The following is a 25902-nucleotide window of genomic DNA, read 5'->3' on the forward strand; positions in this document are numbered from 1 at the left end:
TCCTTTATTATTTTTCCTGTATTCTGAAAGTGTTCTTCAAGTCCAGCATCTGCTATGCTGTTTCAACATTTCCAAAGCACAGTTTCTCAACTTTAGTGTCATGATACACGGGCATGTCCTGTTTATTAGGATGTGTGCACAAGTAATTTATTTCTGATAATAAAGAACCAAAGTTTTGAACTTCACTACTCTTTATTAAATGAGTATTTTCAAGAATATTGCTATGATCCAATGTCCATCTATCTTAACCGGGTGAATGGGGGAGTCGTTCATAAACATCACCCATTTTGAGTGATCTGATTACATGCCACTCTTCTACAAAATGTTCTGCAATGTGAATTTTTTTCTTAAGCATGCATTCACATTTTTCTTTTCTTTTTAATTTAAAATTTTTATTGTTGACACTGTTGCAGATGTTCCCCCATTTCCTCCCCTTTGCCCACCTCTACCCAGTCCCCTCCCTTTGCCCATCCCACACTATTTGTCTGTGTCCATAGGCTATGCATATATGTTCTTTAACTAATCCCTTCACATTCCTTTATGCAATGTACATTTTATGACTGCACTCTAATTCTCTTGGGCCTGCCTTACTAGACAGAGGCAAAGCTCCTATAACTTACTAAAAACAATGAGAATACATTTTCTAAATCCTGCTTTCTGTTTCTTAAAATAAATATCTTCCACAGGAAAGATTTTTCTTGTTGACCTTAACATTTTGCTCATTTTATCTTGTGCTGTTTTTCCAATCAGTTCATACTTGAATGTAGAGATGACTAGGACTACAGTTAAAGGACAACCAGGATATGAGAACTGACCTCAAATTCCTCCCATTTAGTGAGACCTTAGCAGACTAAACCCTCCCAATTCTGAAGCTGGAGGGCATGTTGTCACTTAGCATACCTAGCTTGGTGCCTGTTGAAAACTGATAATAAGCAAATGCTATTTGCAACTTCTAGTTAAATGCCCATACAAATCCCCTAAATCTAGTGGTAAGGATATAAAAGAAGAAAAAACTGGCAGTCATTTGTGAACTAAGATGAATAGTGATTACAACTGTGAGTAAACTTATTTAACAAGTGAATGGACATTCAATTTAAAATAAGAAAAATTAATAAGGTCTCTTACTGTTTTTTTCTCTCTCTTGGCTGGAGGGGGCTGCTGCTGAGTAGCCACTATGATAGGTGCTGACTGATAAACTGGCTGACTTGGATAAAAAGGTGTTCCTAAAGAATTAGAAAAGAATAAAAGAAGCATTCAGTTATTTTGTCAATCGCTGTAAGACCATTAATGGCACTGTGTCACTGTATTAACAGTTAATGGCACTGTGTCACTGTATTAACAGTTCAATAAAGTAACAAAAACAAGCATTCTTCTTATTTATCTCTTCCCACTAGCTTCCCTCCAGCTAATGAAGTGGTCAAGGAATGATTTCCAAATACGCACAAACATCTCTCCTTTAGCATCTATATGAAAACAAATAAATAACCAATCCCTGCTGACTGCCACTAGAGTTACCTTTCCAAACCACTATCTTCCTATAGCACTGCTTTAAAAACTCTATTCTGGAGGCCCATTACCTGCAACAGTGATTCTCAGCAAGGTTTGTCAGAGTGTGTTTTATATGTGGGTTTGATCAGCAACAAGAGAATATATCTGGTCATCTTGGGGGGTCTGGTGTGGTCTAATTCTTCTCCTGACTTATGGAGAACCACTGCCATGGAAAGCCAACATTAAGGCTTGGCAAATACCCTACTTTGTTAACTTTCAAAATTTTGACTGTTATTATAATTACTATTAAACCAGAGTGCTTAGAGTAAATGTGGTGATAAAGGGTCAGATATTTTGAAGATGGAACCTACAGATTTGCTATTGTATTATATGTGAATGTGACTGAGAAAGGGGTGTCAAAGAAAACTCTCAAGGTTTTTTGTCTTAGCAAATGGAAGAATGAAAGTGCTATATACTGTATGATTTATTAACTTACTAAGATGAAGAAAACTGGAGAAAGAGTAGAGGGAGAAAAATCAAGGTTTGAGTTTGGACATGTAAAGTTTGAGATTCTTATTAGACCTTCAAATGGGGTATCAAGTAGGAAGGAAGAGATCCAAGTCTGGAGTCAAAAAACAGGTATCATTCTGGAATCAGTATAATATGGACAACATTTAAACCATGAGGTCACAGGTGTGAAGAAAACCCAGCAAAGGAGACAAAAAAGAAAACCAACGCAGTGGCTGAAATGAAGAAAATGGTTCAAGAATGGGAAAAGTGTTTAGCTATGTCAAATGGTGCTGAGATAGCAACTAAGATTTAGCAAAGCAGAATTCACTGGTGAGCTTGGCAAAAGTTGTTTGGGTAGGGTTGGTGGCATGCATCCTGATTAGGGTACATTCAACACTGAATGAGATAAAAGAAAATGAAGGAAGTGAGCATAGACAGCTCTTTTTCTAAAATGTTTTGCTATGATGGGATTCAGAAAAACAAGAATATGGAGCAAAAAAACCCCCAAAAAAACAAAACCAAAAACCCTTTATTAAAAAAAAACAAAACAGTATACCTGTAGGCTGATTGGACTAATCCAGCAGAAGGAGAAAAAAAAGACGATAATGCAGAAAAAACAGAGAAGTGAACTGCTAGAGTAACAACCTTAAATGAGTACATGATGGGATCTAATGCACAAGTGAAGACTGGCCTTTGGTGGGGGGCATGAATAGTTGGATCATCGTAACAAGAAGGAATGAACTGTATATGAAAAGTAGTTGATACAGGTAAAATCCTTGGTACTTGAGCAAACAGTCAAATAATATCAGCACTATTATCACTCTCATCATGTGACATCATCACCCCTATCCCCACCACTGTGCAGTACCAGAACTTTGCACGTATCAATCAAGCTTGGAGATTCAGGTCTGGAAAATATATAATCAGAGGACATGACTGAGACTTCAATAAGTTTACTGTAAAATGACAAAAAAAACCTTAGCCATCCTTTAGTGTTGAGTAAACTATTCTCAAAAGAGAGCTCAAATAAGCGATTTATGCTACTCTATTACATCACTAGCCCCAAAATGCAGAACACAAAATCCTAATATTGGTTTCAAATGCTGCAAGAGAAGCAATACAATCTGCTCACTTTGCCATATTTTTTAAGCTAAGTGAAATAGGATACAAAAGGTGAACCATCCCTTAAAAAGTCAGATTCTGCTAATGAAACATTTTTGAGTCAACATGACTGAGACAGCGGGCTTCCACATATTATACATGCAGTAAATACCAAATGATTAAACCTGGCAGATCAGTATAATCTCAATATAGTAGGATAAAACACACAAAACAAGAGTGAGAAGATGACAAGTGAGGAGAAAATGATATGGTAGAGTGAGAAAAAGGAGTGTATACTGGTTTGAAGCAAAGGAGAATGAGGCCTTCTACTACTGTAAATTCTCTCTCTCTCCCTTTTTTTTTTTTTTCCTTTTTCAACTTCACTGCCACCACTAACCATACATAGCCCTTTGCTCCCAAACCTAATTTTTTCATCTTGGGCCATCACACCTTAGGTTGGCTGGAAATGATTTTAATCTCCATGACGTATTTTTCTGATATAACAGGTATCAAAATATTTAAGAAACACGGATGAGAGCAAACTGAAAAGTAACATTGAACAAATACTATTTCTGCATTATTTTTCCTCAACAGTGCAGAAACACTGCAAGAATTATACTTTCTAAACAGAATTCTAAAATTGTGGTTACTGAAATTCAGTGTGGGTAAGAATATTCTTTTCTTTTAAATGTATTTTTATTGATTTCAGAGAGGAAGGGAGAGGGAGAGAGAAATAGAAACATCAATGATGAGAGAGAATCACTGATTGGCTGCCTCCTGCAACCTGGGCATTTGCCCTGACCAGGAATTAAACCGTGAACTTCTGGTTCATAGGTCGACACTTAACCACTGATCCACATCGGTCGAGTCGTAAGAATATTCTTTGAAAATCACTGTTCAATATTTAAACCAAGTAGGGAAATAAAATGTTAGTGTGCTGAGTAAATTGTAAAGCTAAGGATAAAGAACTAAGAAGTCTGTGGAAAACATTATCCAACTCACAAACCCTAGCAGTAGGGCCAGAAGGAACAAGTCTCGGATTTGTTCCTGGCAGTTCAGCCACAGGAAGGTTCCTCTGTCCTAAAAGAGAGGACTCCCTTTTCAGAACGTAGATCTAGGATCCCACCTCCAAACCTACTTTTAACCGGAACCCAAGGTTAGAACAGGAAAAGTGGTACAGGAAAGGGAGGCATCAAGATCAGAAGAACTGGAAATGGAAAGGTAAGAGTAGAAGAGAATCCAAGAAGAGAAAATAGGAAGGGAAATGTTTATGGCTTCTAGACAGCAAGACCAGAACAATTGCCTAAGGTGGTATAGCTGAAGGACCTATAATTGATGAAGTATTGGAAAAGAACTTTTAATTTAGAAAAAAGCATATTAACTATTGACAAACTTTAAAATTAAAATACCTGCCAAGGAAACTAAGAAGAAAATAAACAAATGGGACTACATCAAAATAAAAAGCTTCTGCACAGCAAAAGAAACCATCAACAAAACAACAAGAAAGCCCACTGCATGGAAGAACGTCTTTGCCAATGTTATCTCCAATAAGGGTTTAATCTCCATAATTTATAGGGAACTCAACAAAAGGAAGATAAACAATCCAATCAAAAAATGGACAAAGGATCTAAATAGACACCTTTCAAAAGAGGACATTCAGAAAGCCAAGAGACATATGAAAACATGCTCAAAGTCACTAATCATCCGAGAGATGCAAATCAAAACAACACTGAGGTACCATCTCACACCTGTCAGACTGGCTATCATCAACAAATCAACAAACGACAAGTGCTGGAGAGGATGTGGAGAAAAAGGAACACTCGTGCACTGCTGGTGGGAATGCAGACTGGTGCAGCCATTGTAGAAAATAGTATGGAGTTTCCTTAAAAAGTTAAAAATGGAACTCCCATTCGGCCCAGTAATCCCACTTCTAGGACTATATCCCAAGAAATCAGAAACACCAATCAGAAAGAACATATGCACCCCTATGTTCATAGCAGCACAATTTACAATAGCTAAGATTTGGAAACAGTCTAAGTGCCCATCAGCAGAGGAGTGGATTAAAAAACTGCAGTACATCTACACAATGGAATACTACTATGCTGCTATAAAAAAAGAAGGAACTTTTACCATTTGCAATAGCATGGATGGACCTGGAGAGCATTATGCTAAGTGAAATAAGCCAGTTGGAGAAAGATAAATATATGATCTCACTCATTTGTGGAATATGATGAACAATATAGACTGATGAACAAAAATGGATCCAGAGACAAAGAAACACCAAATGGACTGTCAAACCTTAGAGGGAAGGCAGGGGAGGAGGAGGGAATAGGGATGTAAGAGAGCAACCAAAAGAATTGTATGCATGCATATTAGCATAACCAATAGACACAGACACTGGGGTGGTGAGGGCTTGTCCTGGGGATGGGAGTGGCCAGGGAGGGGTCAATGGGGGAAAAAGGAGACATATGTAATACTTTAAACAATAAAAAAAGAAATTAAAATATTGAAACCTCAAGGCACGGGCTCTTTGCAACAGAATTACCAACTCCTGCAGAAGGTGTCATTAAAACTAAATACATTTCTATAATAATCTTTCAGTGTAAGCCATTCTCTAAGAAGTAGCTTTTAGGTCAGAACTGTTTGTAACATTTTATTTACAAATAACTTCAGACCACTACATCTCATTGCCTAAACTGTACTGTCAAACAACAAAATGATTAAATACAACAAATTAGCAGAAATTGTTCAACTTTTCATACTTACCGTAAGCATTGGGGAAGTCTCCAGGTCCTGGTCCGGGATAAAAAGGACCTGGCCCCGGTGGTTGAACTGGATATTGTTGAGGGGGCCCAACATAAGGAGGGCCACTATGACGGTACTAGAAGAGAGAAATTAGACATTTATAAACAGTATGAAGGTAGCTTACTATAGAAAAAGTTTCGTGTGTGTGTGTGTGTATATATATAAGAAGATCATTTAAATGAGGTGAAGCCACTTGATTAAACACATTCAAAATGCTTGCTTGCCATCAAGATGTGATGATGAGGAAGAGAAAGATATGCCTTAAGTAAAGCCATACAGCATATTGGTACACAGACAGACATGAGCTCCTTCCTTATAAAATTAATTCAGGTTGGTAGCTTTCACTGACATTGAATAATAGCACAGGAACAGCTTAATTATGGAGCCTATTTCTGAGCAGCTGGTTGTGGGGAAGGGATGGGAGAAAAGCTAGGAGATAAAAACAATTTCTGTATCATCTTAGAAAGTTTTAAGTAGAGACACATAGAAATATCTTTTTGTAATATTATGGAAAATGACAAAATGGCTGGACTTCTAACCAACAAAAAAGTTTACACATCACTAAATACTAATGCTATGATCCACTTTTCCTACGGTCTCTGATGAGAACCTCAGTTAATCCCCACTCTCCTGCTAAACCACATGGACCTGAGAAATACTTTACCTGTGGTATACAGTACTGAGGACCCTGGGGCACTGGGTACGGCATGGGCAGATGGTTAACCATCATGATGTGCTGATTGGCCTGATATACTGCAGTGGGGGTCTGTGCACCAGGACGAATAGAAGGACTGCTGTTCGGGATGGTAGCTCTAGGAGGCTGTATTTGAGGCCTCTGGAAAAACTGAGGAGGGGGGGAAAAAGAGATTTATTTTTTTTTTTTTACAAAGGGGTATAAGTAAATTTTACTATCTGAAACTTTCTCCTTGTTTCTACTAATAAAAATCTTATCAACTTGAATTAGAAATACAATATACATAAAATGAGACTAAACTGCCTATGGCTGGGTTCACAAAAAATATTCTATACTAGTCACACTAGGTTAAGTTTTGATCATGTTGTCACACATTTGAAAACAGGAGGGCAGTCTCATTTTTAAAATGAAGTCTCAGCTAATTTAAACAAAAATTCCATACTGAATAATTTAAAAATGTGTGATAAAATATAATAAAAGGGGTAGCTGGTGTCTTTCTAAAATTCGTTTTGTTTTATAAAAGTATTGATCCTTTCATAAAGAGTAGGTGGCTTATTTAAAAATTAAATGTAGTTTAGAAGAACAAGAATCTCTCTGGACATAAACATTTTTGTCTCAGTGTATCCAGGTTAAGTTAAATTAAAACTATATGTAGGTTGTCGCATGTTGACTGTCCCATGTTGGAAAAAGCCTTCCTTTTAAAAAAAAAGTGGCAACCTCATACTAAAATGAACCCAATTTTGATTTCTCAAATAGTATGCAATAAAAATGAGGGATCTAGACAGGCTGGCCTGGAAGGAGCAAAGCTCAAATCTCTCAAATGGCAACCAGAGTTTGTGGTTATTTATAGTTCTCAGTGCACATTGAAAAGCCTTGAAACAATATACCAATATTAAATCCCCACTGTGAATTCAGCAGCAAACAATCAATCTCATTGTATAATAAGGGGACAGAGTAATAAAGAGGCCATGCAGAACCAGTAGTTTGTTACCTGGATAGGTCTGAATCCTCCCTTCAATTATGAAGCAAGAAAGCAGCAGGAAACAGAAAGAAAGCCAATGGAAAAGCTTATAGATCAGTAGGAAAGGGTAGGGCATAGCATGCAGCTCAACAAAAATATCTATTTAGTATTAATAAGAGAAGGAAGATTAGAAAATCAGAATGACAATTCTCCACTTGAGAATTTAAGAACACATGAAATTGAAGAATCAAATCACATTTAATTTTAAAATAATTTAAAATAAATAAATCCAGTGGCAAAAATATTCTAATAGTAGCCCCAGTTATAAGAGCTTGAAAGGAGATGTCTGCTTAATGGCACAAGTACAATTGGGACTAATGATTCCTACTCTTGGCTCACGGATGGACATTACAGTGATTAGTTACTTAACTTCTCTAGGATACACTCTCCAGCTTCAGTGGAGATAAGAGCTAACAATAAAAGTGCCATTTGTCATTTTAAAGTTTGCAACATATATCAGACTTTTCACCTAAGCAGGCATATAAGACGCCATTTACAGCTTTAAATAGGGAAATAAAATAACAGTCTAAATATGTGCTCTAGCTCCAAAATCTGAGTTGCTATTGGTCGAAACAAAAGCAAAAAATCTTTAACTTTTGGGCCCACTCAAGTCTCATCCAGTGCTGGTCTTAATCATTAAGCTCCCCACAGGTAGGTGGTAGAAATAGTAACTTTATATCTTGTGCTGAATTGGAAGAACTGGGATCCAGTGCCTGAGGCTCATCCCCATTCAGCCTTCATACCACAGGGCAAAAAAAACCCCCACCCAACAATACTAAAAAGGTTGAGTCACTTAAAAAATAGACAGTAAGGTATAGCAGGAGAATGGAGTGAATGAGGAAGGCCAGAGAGTAGTTGATGGAGATGAAAAGAAAATGCAAGAGGCAAAGTTGGTAACACAGAAACCTGGGCTGGGCCATAGGAGAGCAATAATCTTCTAGTTATTTCCACTGACAAAGTTTTGGTAACAGACAAGAATTTCTGCAACCAAGGACACTGAACTAGTAAACTTTCCCCACTAAGCTTCAGTTCTCTTAATTACATAGAAAACAAAATTTATAATTCATCAATGTATGTGAGTTGCATGAACATTTCAGGAATAAACAATCATTTTTATAACTTAGTTAATTTATCATGAGCCACAAAACTGTTAAAGGCTTTAAGGTGAGAGGAGTCATTCAGTTGCTCAACTTACTGAGCATTATAAATGTTAGACACAGTAGATAAAAAGATTAATCCTATTAGATCCTTTTCCATTAACTCTAGAGGGCAGCCAAGACAATGAGAGTATCAAATGGCTACAGGTGATAATCCACTGTTGCTATATTATAATCAAATTTTTCAAAGTACTTATTGCTTGAAAAAACATGGGATTATGGTGGAAGAGAGAGAGGAAATGAACCCATTTACTTATGCAGAGCAAGAAAAAGATATGGGCAAAGTCTTCCCACAATTTTAATGTGAGTACTTTTCTTACCACTATTTTCCAATGCTCTGCTAGGATTTTTAACCAGCCTGTCTACAAAAACTGAGGTTATTTCTTATTCAAAGAGGTTTCTGAATAGTTTAAGACTTTTCTTCAGCGTCTTTTAAAGAGAAACAAGTGTTTTAATGATACTCCTCATATTAACATACAGCTGAGCCACTAAAACACAAGATTTTTGGTTATATGGACATATAATAATTTTTTTATAAACTAAGATCTTAGCTTTGAAGCTAAATAGAAAAATATATTCATACAGGCACATTAAATAACAACACTTAAGATTTATATAGCACTTACTAGTTACTAGGTACCATTCTAAATACTATTCATAAACTGTATACGTATTAACTTAAGCAGGTACTGTTATTAATACTCACATTAAATATTAAGGAAAAGGAAGATTAAGTAACTTGCTGAAGGTCTCCCATCTGTAACTTAAATATAGTCAAGTTCTAGGTCTGCACTTTTTTTTTTTTTAAATATATTTTATTGATTTTCCATAGAGAGGAAGGGGGAGAGACAGAGAGTTGGAAACATCGATGAGAGAGAAACATCGATCAGCCGCCTCCTGCACATCCCCCGCTGGGGATGCGCCCGCAACTCAGGTACATGCCCTTGACCGGAATCGAACCTGGGACCTCTCAGTCCGTAGGCTGACGCTCTATCTACTGAGCCAAACCGGTTTTGGCTCTAGGTCTGCACTTTTAACTGTACACTCTACCTCTCATGAAACAAAACACTCCTCGTATTTTCAAATAAGTGTGCTCAGTCAGAAGAAATCTTTTCAAAGGCTAATGGGATGTGGCAAGACTTTTATCCAACTACACTAATGGGCGGAACATCCCTCAACAATAATTGATTCCTGGTAAGAAAAATGCTACAGCAGTTACTTCACAAAAGTTGTATATCATTCAGGAAAACAAATTTCTTCTACCTAAAGGACTCCAATTCTCTTTCACACTTAAATTGAAACTTATTCATATGCTTTTATATCCTTGATATATTTAACACAGAAGATTTTTACAGGACAGGCTATCTGGAGCTTGTCCTCTCCCCTACCACCACCTTTTTTAATAAGTCTCTCTCTCTCTCTCTCTCTCTCTCTCTCTCTCTCTCTCTCTCTCTCTCTCTTTCTCTCTCTCTCTCTCTCTCTCTCCCCTCTAATAGCTACAGGACTAGAACTAAAAGCTATGATGGCTGGAAGTGTGAAGAACTAAAAAGAAATGGATTCTTCTTTTTTGTGCTCCCTCTTAACCATTCAATTATAAATAAAGAATTAGATTTAATAGCAGTAGAGGAAATTAGGATTCCATGGTGGGCACAGCAGCAAACCACAGGTTATTGAAAAGAATGTGTGAATGAATATGAATGGGCTTTCCCAACATGTCTGCAATGCTTCTGAATCCCTTTTCCTCGCCACTGAGTGATGAAGAGTCATTAAAAGAATCAAACTCTTCTGGATGGAAGGACAGTACAGACCATTTAGTCTAACCATGTACCTAAACTTTGAATCTCTTATATGACATGCCCTTGGGGTTACGAAACAACAGCTCCATTTCATTGTTAAATGGAGCCTGACACTTCAACCGTCTTTCTTTCTATCAGCTCCAAAGTTTTCTATCATCTACCTTCTAGATCGATGACTATACCTAAAATCATATTGATGTCTAATCCTTCTTCTCCATAAGTGACAAACCTCTAAGTTATCTGAGGACTGCCAACTTTCACACCACTGTCCATTTTTTGTTCCAGGCCAATCACCACTCTCTACCCTTTGTCTCTCCAACCAAGATTTTGAATTCCTTGGCAGCTTACTATTTTCTCTCAATCTGCTTCCTTGCTCAAAGTGTTACTAAATAGAGAACTAAACACAAATATCCAGGTGGGGTCTGCAAGGAATGTACCTAACCTTCATTTAATAAATATCTGTTGCTGAATGAAAGAGCAATATATCTCTCTTATTCTGGTCAACTATGTTTCCATTAATAAAACTAAGAATCAGAGAAGCTCTTTCATCAACCACATTTTACTACCGATTGGTTCTGAATTACGATAACTTAAAATCCATAAATTTTCACACATAACCTGGCAATGTCATGTTTTTCACTTGTGTATACTCTTACAGTTGTGTTTTGAAGCTCATAAGGAGTCTTGTAAATTCTGTTTCTTTGAAAATGTATTAAAAGATTGTTGTGAGGCTAAAACTATGTACGTAGTGTTTAGAATGGTACCTAGTAGCTAGTAAGTGCAATATGAAATTTATAATTTCAACACATCATTTCAGATTGTACAATTTTTTAAATTCGGAATATAGCACACAATGTCAAAATTACATGACCATAAGCAAATGTGACAGGCATGTTATTAATCAAAGCACTGTGATAAAGATGCTGAAAAGGGCTAGGTAGAGAAGAACCATGTAAAAAACATAAGTATCATCTCCAAATTTGATTTTAATTTGTTTTAATTATTTTATCTTTCAATAATCCACTAGCACACTGGGAGAATGGCAGAAGGTGACAGCCCTCATTTGAAGTGATACTTTGGGCAAATCCAAAACAGAGGGTGAATTTAAGGTACTCATGATTGCTGACTTTCATAGAAACACCCTTCTAGAAACTCTAGAAGCCAAAAAGCATTACTCTTGAAAAATTGTTCTGATGATTTAGGAATTATACTATTAACCAAAGTTAATAACATTGGTAATAAATACTTTTGGTCAATAACATTGGTAATAAATACTTTTGGAAGATGCTGGTAATTATATCATTTCTCATGACTTGGGTCTCTAAAACTATCAAAAGAAAAAATATCTCTCAAAAACTATATAATAATCATAAATTCTTTAAAAACCACCTATTCATTTTCATCAACTAGAAAAATCCTATTCAATCACAATAGTTCTTCCCATGTAGTAAAAACTGAGTACATATTAATTTGCAAAGCATTAAAAAAAATCAAAAATATGCTTCTGAAATCTCTATATTTTTGCAGCCTACTTGACGGATAACAGTAAAATTACAATTAAGAGCAGTTTAGGTTAATAGTGTTAAAAAGTCTAAAGTAGCCCTGACCGGTTTGGCTCAGTGGATAGAGCGTTGGCCTGCGGACTAAAAGGTCCCAGGTTCGATTCTGGTCAAGGGCATGTACCTTAGTTGCGGGCACGTCCCCAGTGAGGGGTGCGCAGGAGGCAGCTGATCGATGTTTCTCTCTCATCGATGTTTCTAACTCTTCTATCTCTCTCCCTTCCTCTCTGTAAAAAGTCAATAAAATATATATTTTTTAAAAAGTCTAAAGTATTACTGAGAAAAATAATAGTGCTATGATTTTTCTGACAAGTTACAAAGGGAGAGGCAGTAAAGTGTCCACATAATGGGATATCACTAAGTATCAATCATATACTCTGCTGACTTATAAGGAAGACTATTAATGTAAATTCTTTCTGTATTTTCCTGCATGTGGTCAATATCACATAATTTAGGTTTCATTGAAAATTAGGATATAAGCCCCAAAAGCTAAGTTGCGCAACATAGTAGCCACTAGCCATATTTGGTTACTTAAAATTAATGCTTAATTTAAAAATCACTTCTTTAGCTACATTGCACATTTCAAGTGCACAACAGCCAAATGTGGCTAGCAGCTACCATAGTGAACAGTGCAAATACAGAACATTTTTATCATCACAGAAAGTTCTGTTAGACAGTGCTGCCCTAGAGGGTTACCTCAAATGGAGGAAAGAAACCCCTAAGGATTCTGTCAGGAAGAAGGTGTTTTGTCAGATCATAATGTAGAATCTAGGAAATGAACATCCTCATAGAACACTTCATTTTGTACGTAAAAATAGCCTGGGAAAAGGGGAAAAGGCAGGCTATCTCACTGCTTGAAGGAAACTGACACTCACCAAGGGTTATTATGTGCCAGGCACCGTGACAGGAAATAGGTACTGTTATTATAACACCTCAATTTTATCATTTATGAGCCTATTTTATCCATTTCGCAGATAAGAAAGCTGAGGCCCAAGGTTAGTTTGCAGTAAAGCTAAGACTGAATCCCAGTTATGTCAACTCCCTGTATATTCTTTACTGTCTCTGCTGCAATCCTACACTTCTTATGACTAAGACACCAGATAAAACTGCCCATCGCTGGCTTATATCAAGTTCTGAAAAAATCTAAAAGTTCTCATCATGAGACTACATAGATGCTTAATCTGATTTCCTAATAATATCCATTAAACTCTGATGTGTGAGGTTGGCCCCAGAGGCAAGCCTTAATCTTCATTTACTTTCCAAATGAAAGAAAACTGCCTAGAGCAGCGGTTCTCAACCTGTGGGTCGCGACCCCTTTGGTGGTCGAACGATCCTTTCACAGGGGTCACCTAAGACCATCCTGCATATCAGATATTTACATGACGATTCATAACAGTAGCAACATTACAGTTATGAAGTAACAACGAAAATAATTTTATGGTTGGGTCACAACATGAGGAACTGTATTTAAAGGGCCAGAAGGTTGAGAACCACTAGCCTAGAGCAATAGAAATATTTCTCTACAAAGAACTAGGACTTCAACTGTAACAGCACAACTTTGAATACAGAAACCTTTAGGGGCCATAATAAAAAGGAAAACACACACACACACACACACACACAACATAAACCAGCGATTTCTTTCCTTTAAAACAAATCTTGTTGCAAAAAGAACCAAACTACAACAGAAAAACATGCATAGTTTCAATGCTTGTCACCAGGTAACATATTCCTTGAGGCCAAATATGACTAAGTTTTATGAAGCTGCTCATTTGTTTACACAAAATCCAACTGCTTTGAATATGGCATATTACTCAGTATTTATAAAGAGTATAGAAACTAAAATCATGTATCAGCATACTGCAAAATGTTTTTGCTCTAGGAACACTTTTAAATACCAATTCCCTGGTTTTTCTCACAGTGCAAAGACCACTAAGAATAGTATATATAGCCAACACTTGATTTCTCTTGTGAAGCCCTAAAGTCGAATAAAGACAGGCATATAAGTAACTTTAAACCACAACTACACAGATTTCAATGACCAAAGGCATGAAATCAACAACACAAACCAAAATCTACATTATATCAAGTGACTTGTTTTTAATTCTGAGTGTACGTTCTGTTCTTTCCGTTTCTAATTACCTTAGGATTTTCAAACATCCAAGTAAAAATAGTTGACATAGTTCTGAAGTCAAGGGTGTTTTGCATATAAAATTACTTAAGATTTCTTTTACCTTTGAAGAAAACTATTATTTTCTTCAAGTTATAAATTATAAAAAAAATTAAAGTAAAATAGAACATACTTATATTAATCTAAAGAATCCCTGCAAAAGCCAAAAACTAATAGTACCATGAAGATGTGGCTGAAATAACCCTAAAAAGAGCATGGTATTTCTGACTTGAGGAACTCAAAAGGAGCCCTAGTGGCCCACAAATAAAAATCTTTGAAATAAAAATACAAGAAACACACCCTATAACAGTTTCTTGGTTCTATTAAACTAAAAATGTTTTCTATCCAAAATCTTATTTGTTTCCTTTCAATTCAGTTAACTTTATTTTACAAATAAGAAAATAAATAGGTTTTGCATTACTAAACAGGATGATGGCAATTATCTCCAAACAGTTTACCTTAATAACAGTTAAAATTTTTTCTTTGAAATGTTGATAGGACTTATTATGACACATACATAAAAAGTTATATATTTACTAGTGGACTTTAGAAACAGCGATCATAAGAAATACCACCCAGCACCAATTATTTTGTTTAAAAATTTTTAAAAGATCACAGCGTGAAAAGATATGTGATCAGAAAGGTAGCCACTGATAAATAATGTAATAAAGGAGAAATGAGAAATCTTTATCACTAATTCTAACTATTCATGGCTAATTCTAATTCTAACCTTTGACTTAATTCTTTCTGGCCAAAGCAAACAACCATACGTGAAAAAACCATTTGTGACTTCAACTTTAAATATTAAGCACGGTAAACCAAAAATATACCAGCACATAGATGTTTGCCTTTTAAAAAGGTATTCTCTGCATACCACTGAGCCATGTTTGTTTTTCACTGTATTGTTTTCATTACATAACTTCCCACATCCTGTTTTGTATTATGAACATCTCCTCTGGGAATCTCTTAGGGTTTAGGTCTCTAGATCTGAGGAGAAGATCCTCTTAAATATAGACTTCAGCATGTGATTCTCAAATGGTAAATAGTATCTCACCTCCATAGAGGGTTATTTGGAAATGTGTGAAGGTGTGTTTTGTTTTGTTTTTAATTGTCCATGGGGGAATTTCTACTGACATATAAGAGTCCAAAGGTTGCTAAATAAACTGTAATTACAGAGCAGTTTTTCATAAATGGTAATCCCACCGAAAATGCCCATACCTATTCCATAGTGAAAGAAACCAAACTGGCCCCTACCTACACCCATGGATAAAGAACAGCAAGCCTTCCCTAACAATTAACTCCATGCCATACCATGACATTGGTTCAGCTACCTCTGCTCAGCATGGGCACTTCAAGCCCATGACCCTCCCCCTCCTCTATTTCTCTAAGGTAACTATTGATGCTGCCTGAGCCAATCCTATATAATTAAGAGCTAATATGCTAATTAGACCAAACAGCAGAACGTCCGGTTTGGAAGACCTTCCAGACGAAGCTGGGGCTGCAAGGTCTGAGGCAGCTGGGGCTGCAAGGGCTGAGCCCCTTGCACGAATTTCGTGCATCAGGCCTCTAGTGTTATATATTTTCTTTTCACTGTTCAGAAAGGAAATATACCACAGTAAAAAAGCAGCCAGGTACCTGAAGTTTATATCCAAAAGCAATGCTCTGGATATCTCCTATATCTCAAGAACCTATGTTTAAGAGCTAATGTTGGAAAGTAATTCTTTTTCTTGCTAAATAATAAGTATATACACATGCACAGTGTTATTTATTAGTTGAAACATGCTATAATTTCACAAGCATCATCCTACAGCTAAATGAAAAGGGAATCTGCCACTATTTTTTGAGTTATAAAATAACTCATCCTTTTCTCACAAAGATTCCTTAAAGTTTTCTTCAGGTGTTGGAAATAAGGGAAGACAAATTGTATCACAAGCCTTTAGGCTTAGAAGAAAGTTTAAAAAACAGATTTTCCCAAAGCTGACTATTCATAAAGGCTTAATACAACATCCCTATTTGAGGACCACTGCTATTGAACACAGATTATACAAATACCTAACCTTGTATCAAGGAGCTCAAAAATCATTTTTTCGAATCAGTAGTTTCTTTTTACTCTGCTTCTTGAGCAGATCTGCCCCAGGTTTCTCTGTCAAGAGTATCTGGCTTGACCCCTGACTACATTTTAAGCCTTGCCTCTATAACCCTTGACTAAATTTTAAAAAACTGTAATCAATTTTTTTACCTAAGGGATTATCTTTTTAATTAATTAGTAGTCATTTTGCCCCCTAGATTCTTAGTATTTGCCAAATACTCTGTTAATTATCTTATTTGCATTATCTCATTTACTTTTCACATCAATCTTGATATGGTATTAATACTGTCCCCATTTTAGAGATGAGAAAACTGAAGCTAAAACAGTAAATAACTTACCCAATACACACTTAATAAGAAAGAGTCAAACGAGGCCTAACTAATGCTAAAGTCCAAGCTCTTAAAGCATTATAATAATACGATCTTTCTTTTTTTTTTTTTAAGATTTTTTTATTGATTTTTAGAAGGAAAGGGGAGGGAGAAATAAACATTGATGTGAGAGCAAAACACTGATCAGCTGCCTCTTGCATGTGCCCTTATCTGGGATCAAGCCCGAAACCCTGGCATGTGCTTTAATTATGAATTGAACTGGCAACCTTTCAGTGCATGGGAAAATGCCCCACGAACTAAGCCACACCAGCCAGAGCAACAATACTCTCTCTTGATATTAGAATATACCCTGAGTTTTATTTCTTTATCAAATCTAAAGAATGGCCCTCCACTTCATACAACCATCTCTGAGTTCTCCTGCAAAGTATCTTTAACACCTTAGAATGTGCTTGGCTTTAAATTCTCTAAATTGGAAAGACTGTATTTTGAGAAACAGTGACTTATATTAAATCACTGTTAGACAATGAAAGACCTTAACAATATTCCTTTACTCAAGTAAGATGAATTCTAAGTTATGATACCACAGCTAAATAATGGTAAATTGCTCTCATTTTATCAAACTATACTATCTTACATAACAACATTAAAAATAGGTACCAGTTATCAACTGCTTACTTTGTGTCAGATGATTTAAGTATATTATCTCTAATGTAGAAGGTATTTATCTTCATTTTACATATGAGGAAACTGAAGCTTAGAACCCAGATCTATCAGATTCCAAAGCCTAGGCTCCTTTTATTTACCATAGCAGAAGAAAATGTTTCAGAACACTCCATAAAAAGCAAGTTGGGGGAGGGGTGGGGAGAACACCAAGCAAGTCTTATTTTTTCTCTCAAATCACACCCTGTAGTATATTACTGCTAAATAAAGTAGCGTTGGCATATACATTTTGAAATTTTAATTTATACGAGTACTTCATTTAAAAGAACCAATAGGCTAAAAATATTAGAATTAAATATTCAAGTATCTATTTTCAATATATCCTAAGAATAAAGATATATTAATATTAATTTGTTATTAGGCCTAGGTTAGTAACTGAGGTTAAGTGCTTTTAGAAATATTAATGCTATTTTATACACATCAATACAAGTTACATCAGAATGTTAACAGAAAACCCTTAGAATGGTGCCTGTTCCATTCAGTTAAATGTAAACTTAATCCACAAAACCTATGAGGGTTTAGTATATCTAAAATTTTTCAAAGTTCTCTAAATTCAGAGCCACTATTTTTTGCCATAAACAGAAGCAAATGGGTTTGTTAACAAAATATTGTGAAATAAGGACAAAAAGAACCTAAATACATCAGACTAAAGCTACTCTTGAAGAGAGTAGTTTGGGTGGTTCCATGGAATGGCAGCATTCTAAGAGTCAGCAGCTACTAAAGCCCCCACCTATTTGTTAAGGATGATAGTCAAGGGGCAAGGGTACAGTACCTGATGATGGGCAGGTCGAGGCCCCGCTGCAAACTGAGAAAAAGAGGGAAAACAAACACAAAAGGAAAGGCACAAAGAGTCAGAAACACAACAAAAACCAAAATGTCACACAATATGCCAAAAGAAAAAACCCACAAGAAAAAAAGAACACAAACAGTCAAAGCTTTGCTGCAGGACAGTGACAGACAGGTACTAAGATTCAACAGGTTGACACCACTACTAGAAATAGTTTGCTGGGAGAGAAACAGCTAAGCTGTTAGGCACAGGTAGGGCTGCTTCTCTGATAGGAATTTTTTTTTTTAAACTTAAAATTAAAAATAATTGAAACACTAAGTGGTTATATTAAGACAAATGTATGAAAAGTCAAGTGTGCTTATGCAACTGACATAGCTGGAGGGAATGAGAAATGCTTTTACATTATAAGAAATAGCCAGGGGGTAATTATACTGTCCAATAAGAAATAAAGAATGTAATAGGACTGATGTCAAATTTACTCAAGTTAAATGGGATATCTCACACATGAAATGGAAGCTTTACTATCATTCTTTATTTTGTGGGAGTTAAAGAATAACATTTTATTTATATATTATATTAAATATATATTTATAACTTATAAATATATATTTAAATATATAAGTAATTATATGTTTAAGTGCAATTAACTAGTAAAGTTTAATACCAGGCATATTAAAGCGCATAGCTAGTGAAGAACATCACTCTCCAACATGATTAATTAAAGTTGTACTATTATAAGCTCAAGAAGAAAAAGGAGTAAAAAGTCAAAACTCTCACTATTTATACACAACAGCACAACACTGTACATATGTACCCTCTGCTATCTGATACTGAGAATAAATGCAAAAGAAAACAGAACTTGTCAGCCAACTCAGAATACTTAAAAGCAGATAAGTATGCTTCAACTCTTACTTTTCCTAGCTTAGAATGGAAGAAAAAGCTTCGCTACCCATAAAAATTTAAATACTAAATCTCTATGATAAAATAATTCTTCATCAGAGCAAAACTGGGCTTCTAATGTGATTTTTACTAAAAAGGACAGAAAAATATTCAGGTACATACTGTCATGTACTGACTAATAATATATTAACTATTAAGATGTTAACCACCCTCTTTAATAGTGAAAAGAAAATACTTAGAAAGCAGTTTTCAATGCAAACCATACAGAATTTTTATTTAATACATTTAAGGAGCTAAAATATATTTCTTCAGTTGTTTTATTTCCTATAGAGCCTTCCTCTCTCAGCTCATCATTACAGATGAATTGGACTGAAGATTAAGAAACATTCCTTCATACCCAGAATTTAGTTATCTGCAACAGTATTTGCAAGAGATTTGGAATTATTACCCCAACTGTCATTATTTCATATAAAAATATTCAAAAAATTCTAGAAGTACATGCCACAATGTAGGAGACAGCTGAAGATAGTTCTATCAAGAATTCACCATAGAAGCTAAAATATCACCTGTTGTTCAGATAATGACAAGTGCCTTAACACATTCTGAAGTTATTCAGCATAACTCGATGAGTTCTCTATGACCTATATGATTAGAGTGAGTTAGGTCATCCATTATATTTACAAACCATAGTTTTTTCGAGTGATGATAATGGCAGCTGTAGTTCTTGCAGAACATTTTCTCTTCAAAGAAACTGAGGTCTATAATTTGTTTTCCAATGATGAAAAGAAAACAGATCATACCTCTACTATGAACATAAAGTTTCAAGAATAGGCAATACCACCCATGTGGTATGAAAGTAGGGGATGGAAGTGAGATGTTTCTTAATGACACTTTTGAAGAAAACAGGAGAGAAGGACCATGTTGAACGATTGACCTGAGTTCAGCAGTACCTGTCTTATCACTGTTCCACAGAAAGGTTCCCCCATTTCTAAGACTCTAAAATAAAAGTTGCAACTTTATATAATTCAAATGTTCTGGTCAAAGAGAACTTTCTATGAACAAGAGGAGTACCTTATTAAATTATACATATATTTTTTTAAAACCACAACTTAAGTTAGTGGGAAAGTACCCTAGTCTATTTTGCACTAGTCACCATTGGCTATTGAGTTTTTCATTTGAAATGATAATAGTCTTAATCCTATGGGTAACTGTAAGCAACAGAACAAACTGTAGTCGCTGCTGGCTCATATTAAAAATAGAAACTTAGGTTTCTTTTTTTCTTTTTTTAAAGAGGGGTCTTTAAGATGGTGAGGACTGTAGATATTAAGAAAAGCAGCCTTCTGTGAACCTGAATCCAATGTTAATGCCACCCACCCACCCACCCACCCACTCACTCACTCTTCTGTGCACAGTTGGTAACTGGGCAGAGCCAACATAACACTGATGTAACTTTGGCACAAAAATGTCAGAATAACCAAAGTAACGGGTTACTGCAAAAGCCAAACTGCCCGCCTCTCCCAATTGAGCATTCAATAGCCTCACTATTTTGGAGGCTATTTAAAAGTGAACTACTGTTTAAAGAGTTCCAGTACAACCAGAAAATGGAACAGATAAGTAGCTTATCCATATTGTTTTACTTTTAAACAAGATATTCAACAATATGAATTTAACTAAGATACTAAGAAGTATCAAATAGAAATACAGGCACAAAGGTAACCTGAAGGAGGGAGGAGGGGGGGCCTTGAAGCCAGTTGGATTGCAAAGGCAGCTGTCCAGGGAAGAACAGAAAAGCCTAAACCGTGCAATTGCCAATGGCCCATTAATGCAGAAATAGAATGGAGTAAGCTTTAGCTGCTTTGCAAAGCCACAGGAAGGGTCCCTTCTTTAGTGCAACAGCTTACCTCTCCTCACCAGTTGGGACAGTTGTGGGATGGATGAGACTAGACTATGGCAACTTGGGATGTAAAAAGAAAATGCAATCCTACCAAATTTCATATCCCAAACTTCACCCTCCCAGCAACCAACACAAATGAAATAAAGAAAACTGGACCCAAAACAACAAGCAAGAGTAGTCTGGGGTCTGCTAGTCTTGCACTTGTTTTGGGGTATATGTAATGGGATGTTATGGGTGTGGTTTTAGTAATGTAGGTGGTAATGGTCACTAGCAGAGCGGATGGCAAAAACTGCATAGAGGATAGTATTTGAAGAGTTTATGACCACAGAAAAATGGCTGACAACTACAGACAATTTCCCCCTTGATATTTGATTATAAAATGGAAAGAGGGAAAAAGCAGCCTTAAAATTTGTCTTTTAAAATAAAATTTATATGAAAGGGATATCCCTCTTCAAGTTTAAAATAAAGAAATATCTAAACTTCAAATTATTCCTGTCTAATTCCCAATAGAGAAGACCCACCCAATTTGTTATTCTTTCCCCCACTATGCCTGGCAGAAACTGCCATGCTGGGTTAGACTTTCGAGAGGAAGCAATCAATGTTTTTCTGTAATCAGCCAATAAATGGATGTGGTCAAAAATAATGAGTGCCAGAGGCACCACTGCCTGCAAGAAGTACAGTTTGTTATATTGCTTACAATGCAGTATTTTATCCAGCCTCTTCCAGCCAAGGACCTGTAAACGGGAGTCTGTTCCAAAACCTTCCTCCTCTTCCAGTTGTCTGTGCAATGTATTGGCACTGTTCTGCTGGGCTGTCAAAAAAACTGGTTTAGAGATGCAGCTCTTCAGTCAGGTTTTGCGCCAGTTCTAACCATGTAAATTTAAATCTTTTTCCCCCAATATCACAAAAGGGGGGTAGAAGTAAAGAGGGCCATGGAATTCTTTGCAATAAGAGCTTACCATACGTTCCATGTTTAATGATTAGAACCCAGGTCTATCTAAATTAATTTGGTGAGATCTCAGGCCCACTCCAAACAGTCAAGTGTCCACATCACCAAAGCACTTTCAGAACAAAACTTGCATCAGACATCTTGTTGACCATTTCAGCAAATAAATAAATAAATAAATAAATAAATAAATAAATAAATAAACAAATGAATAAATAAAAAGAAGACAAGCAAACAGGCAACTAGGACCAAAGTCCCACCTCTTTAGAATGGTTCCTCCACCCCCTGGGGAGAACCAGGATCTAAGAATGGGTATTGGAGAAGAGGGCAATAGGGAAAAGGAAGATAGGAAGAGGGTAAGAAAGAGATTACATTTTGGTCAGTCTATGCTCCCCTAGTTCTTTGAGCAATTCTTTCATACATTTCAGCAATTCTTTCATACATTTCAGCATTAAATGCATGCATAAACTAAATGAATAGAAGCTAATGCAATGAAATATTCCTGTACTACAAGCAAAAAAGCAGGGGTGGGGAACAAAAGAGGATCCCTATATCGGGAGAAAAACAAAGAGCAGAGGTATAAGTAGGGATGTGAGATACAAAGTGAGATGTTACAAAAGCACTTTCTAGCAAAAGCTAATCATGCAGGGCAGGAAACGACGTTCTAAGGAATGGACAGCTGAAACTACTGTATTCTCTTGGGAAGCAAAGGATGAACCCTGAGTAAATCCACAATCTTTGCAAAACTTATTGCAATCCATGTAAAGGATGAGCAAGGAGGATGACAGCATTTACATTTGTACAATTTATTTACCATTTTAAAAAAATGAATACACCATTGGTGATGTCATGCATATGTCCACACTGTCAAATGGTTTGAACTGATCTAGTAACACCAATTCAGAAATCCTTCAGAAACAACTGGAATTTGAGTCTAATTAATGAAATTTACTTTACTTTTAAAATATGATGCTTTACTCTTCTCCTGAATTTTGAATAGTGCAGCTAACAAATTAAAAACAGAAATAAACTTGAATGCAACTAGAATTTTTTAAAAAATCACGCCACTGAAAAGTAGAAGATAAAAAGTTCCATTCCTTCTTTTTCTTAATAAATTTACATTATTCACATAGCAAAGAATCTGAAAAATATAATGCTAACCAATATAATAAAAATAACAACAACAATAAATTTTCTTTGGGAAAAATTTCCCAAAGTAAGTAAAAATATTAGCCAAAGGAACCCAAGCTACTGTAAACACAAACTTAGGTGGAGAATATTTTCTACGTCAAGCTTCTGCTCACTTACCGGAGAACGGGTTTGAGGTTGCGAATTCATTGTCTGAGGGGCTTGAGGGTATACCAACGTGGTTGGACCTGCATTCTGTCCAGAGGGATAAGAGGTCTGTCAAAAAATGGCAAGAATAGTATCATATTTTGAATAAATATGGCAAATTCAGTGTTAAAAATATTTATAGGAATATTTATTAATGTGGTTTACAAATTTACTTTTTAAACTTATCTTTATCATAATGTCCAGAAATCCAGAACCAATGCAGCATTTTTTTAGGGATTACCTTAAACCTCCTGATATGTAGGTGCAATTATTTGATACCATGAGTATAAATAGCACTCACTCTCAATGTATCTCTTTCTGAAATGGACAGCCCAGCCACAAACAAAATAAAACATGATTGAGGGAACTTGTTACTTCTGTGGTGAGCTTTCCAAAGTACCTATAAGCAAAAGTAGCCATTGAGGAAGACATCCTAGAGTCAAATTAGCAGTTCACTCAGTTGACCTCTATAGTATTGCTATTCTCTTCCACCATAACCCTTTTACATAACCCCATAAAAACTACCATCATTAAGAACTTTAGACAAAAGCCTGAAATAAGTGGTAATATAATACATAGTAACCACAAGTTTTCTGAAAATAAGAACATAAGTTTTTCATTATGAATCCATGTTAATGCTACAGACTAAAATACTATGCACCAGTGATTTCAGGGGAAAAAAAATACTTATAACATGTTTAAAATGAAATGCTAGCAGTAGCAATGGTTACAGAATCACAGGACGTGGATTCAAATCATAAAAACTGCCCTTTACTACTGTTGTTACCTTGACTTTGTCTTTCCCGTGAATGTAAGAAGGAACACCTACCTTACGAGGCATTGCTAAGACTAAATAAAGTCAATTACTGCAAAACCACCTTTAGTTAAGACAGTTCCAGTTTTACAAATGAGGAAATCCAGAATCAGAAATTTTAAGTATCTTACCCAAGGTAACTAAGTAAATAATGTCTAGAAGTATTCTAACTTTGCTTTAAAAAAATTTACCCACAGCTTTAAATATGGAAGATCTTTAATAAATTACTACTTCATTGAAATACCTAAAAAAAAAAAACCCACCATCAGCAACTAACTTTTGGTTTTTGTTAACAATGCAATGAGAGTTCAGCTGGGATTACCAACTTACAGCAAATGTTTGAAAAGATTCCTCATAACTTCCAAATGAAAACAAGATTAATAAAAAAAATAATAGTTCTGCTCTGACTGTGTGAACAGTGGTTAGAGTGCTGGCTGGAGTACTTGGGTTGCAGGTTTGATCCCCGGCCCAGTTGGGGTTTGTGCAGGAGGTAACAATCGATGTGTCTCTCTCACATTAAGGTCTGTCTTTGTCTCTCTCCCTTTCACTTTCTAAAACTCAATGGAAAAAATACCCTCAGGTAAGGAGCAACAACAAAAAAAGTTTCATATTGGACACAATATTTTGCAATCTTTCAACACAGAAACCTTATAAGCATTTCTATAACTGACATTTAAGTTTCCTTTTTCATTCTAGTTCTACCAAATGTGGTCATAAAATGAAAATCATGGCAGCAAGTATCAGAATCTATCAAAGAGATAATAACTGGATCAACTATGATCCAAAAATTATTCCAAGGTTTCTTATCAAAGATTACACTAAGTTCATGTAGCACAGTGGTTCTCAACTTTCCTAATGCCTCGACCCTTTAATACAGTTCATGTTGTGGTGACCCCCAACCATAAAATTATTTTCGTTGCCACTTCATAACTGTAATTTTGCTACTGTTATGAATCGTAATGTAATTATATATGAGTTTTCCAATGGTCTTAGGCGATCCCTGTGAAAGGGTCGTTCGACCCCCAAAGGGGTCGCGACCCACAGGTTGAGAACCGCTGATGTAGCACATTCAAACTCTGGAAAATAGGAAGTTTGACTACTTCAACTTGAAAAAGAGTGGTGAATAGACTTATCATCTCTGAATGCATTCAAACTGGAAAGGTATTTCATCCAACTCTATTACAAAATTTGGATATAGTTGCAAAATACAGCATTAATTTCATTCTTTATTAAAGAAAGTCATCAAATATTTTAAAAAGTCATATTCTCAGTGGTGACGCTCTTTGGTCTTAGGAAATCTTGATATTTTATTTTCAACATTTAGTTGGTGCTACATTGAAGCATAAATTTCTGCCTGTCAAGATATTGAACCAGCATTGAGAGGTAACAGTTATAAAAACATGGGGAAATGTTACCTCTTTCTATACTTCAAAAAGTTAGGGGAGACTTCGCCCTCTCATAAAAGATGCTGAAATAATCATATTTGACCTTACTCAAAATTTCCACTAACATAAGGCAACACCCTTACAACTAATTGAAAAAGCAGTATGTGAATTAGGATTCAGGCATAAGTTCTTTCATTTAGTAATAACACTATTCCTGGTCACACATAAAGCTGGTAGACTACAATACTGCTCTCAAAATGATTATTAAAAAACAAAGAATCTATTTCCATCACTTGAAATTATTTTAAACTGACAAAAAATAATCAAGTACTTCTTCCAATTTAAATTGTATGTATGCCAACAGATGATTCACACTCTGCATACAAGCAGTTTCATTAAAAT

The 25902-nt window shown here is 35.7% G+C and overlaps 1 protein-coding gene across 19 annotated transcripts in view; it reads right to left on the minus strand.

The window, feature by feature from the left end:
* EIF4G3 (eukaryotic translation initiation factor 4 gamma 3) overlaps positions 1-25902 on the minus strand; it is a 274226-nt gene that overhangs the window by 126032 nt on the left and 122292 nt on the right. For 7 of the 19 annotated variants that reach the window (XM_070404280.1, XM_070404267.1, XM_070404264.1 and 4 more), the window contains 7 exons: positions 23275-23370; positions 21718-21831; positions 18212-18244; positions 7590-7610; positions 6569-6748; positions 5866-5980; positions 1126-1223 (listed from right to left, as the gene is read on the minus strand). In XM_070404280.1, coding sequence (XP_070260381.1) covers positions 1126-1223; positions 5866-5980; positions 6569-6748; positions 7590-7610; positions 18212-18244; positions 21718-21831; positions 23275-23304 — 591 coding nt within the window. In that variant the 5' untranslated portion in view covers positions 23305-23370. Of the gene's footprint in view, positions 1-1125; positions 1224-5865; positions 5981-6568; positions 6749-7589; positions 7611-18211; positions 18245-21717; positions 21832-22226; positions 22269-23274; positions 23371-25902 lie in introns of all 19 variants that reach the window. The other 12 variants (XM_070404282.1, XM_070404278.1, XM_070404275.1 and 9 more) reach the window with 8 other exon arrangements.

This window comes from Myotis yumanensis, unplaced genomic scaffold (genome assembly GCF_028538775.1).
Source record: "Myotis yumanensis isolate MYYU_CA2020_CCGP unplaced genomic scaffold, mMyoYum1.0.hap1 SCAF_2, whole genome shotgun sequence".
NCBI classification, from domain to species: Eukaryota; Metazoa; Chordata; class Mammalia; order Chiroptera; family Vespertilionidae; genus Myotis; species Myotis yumanensis.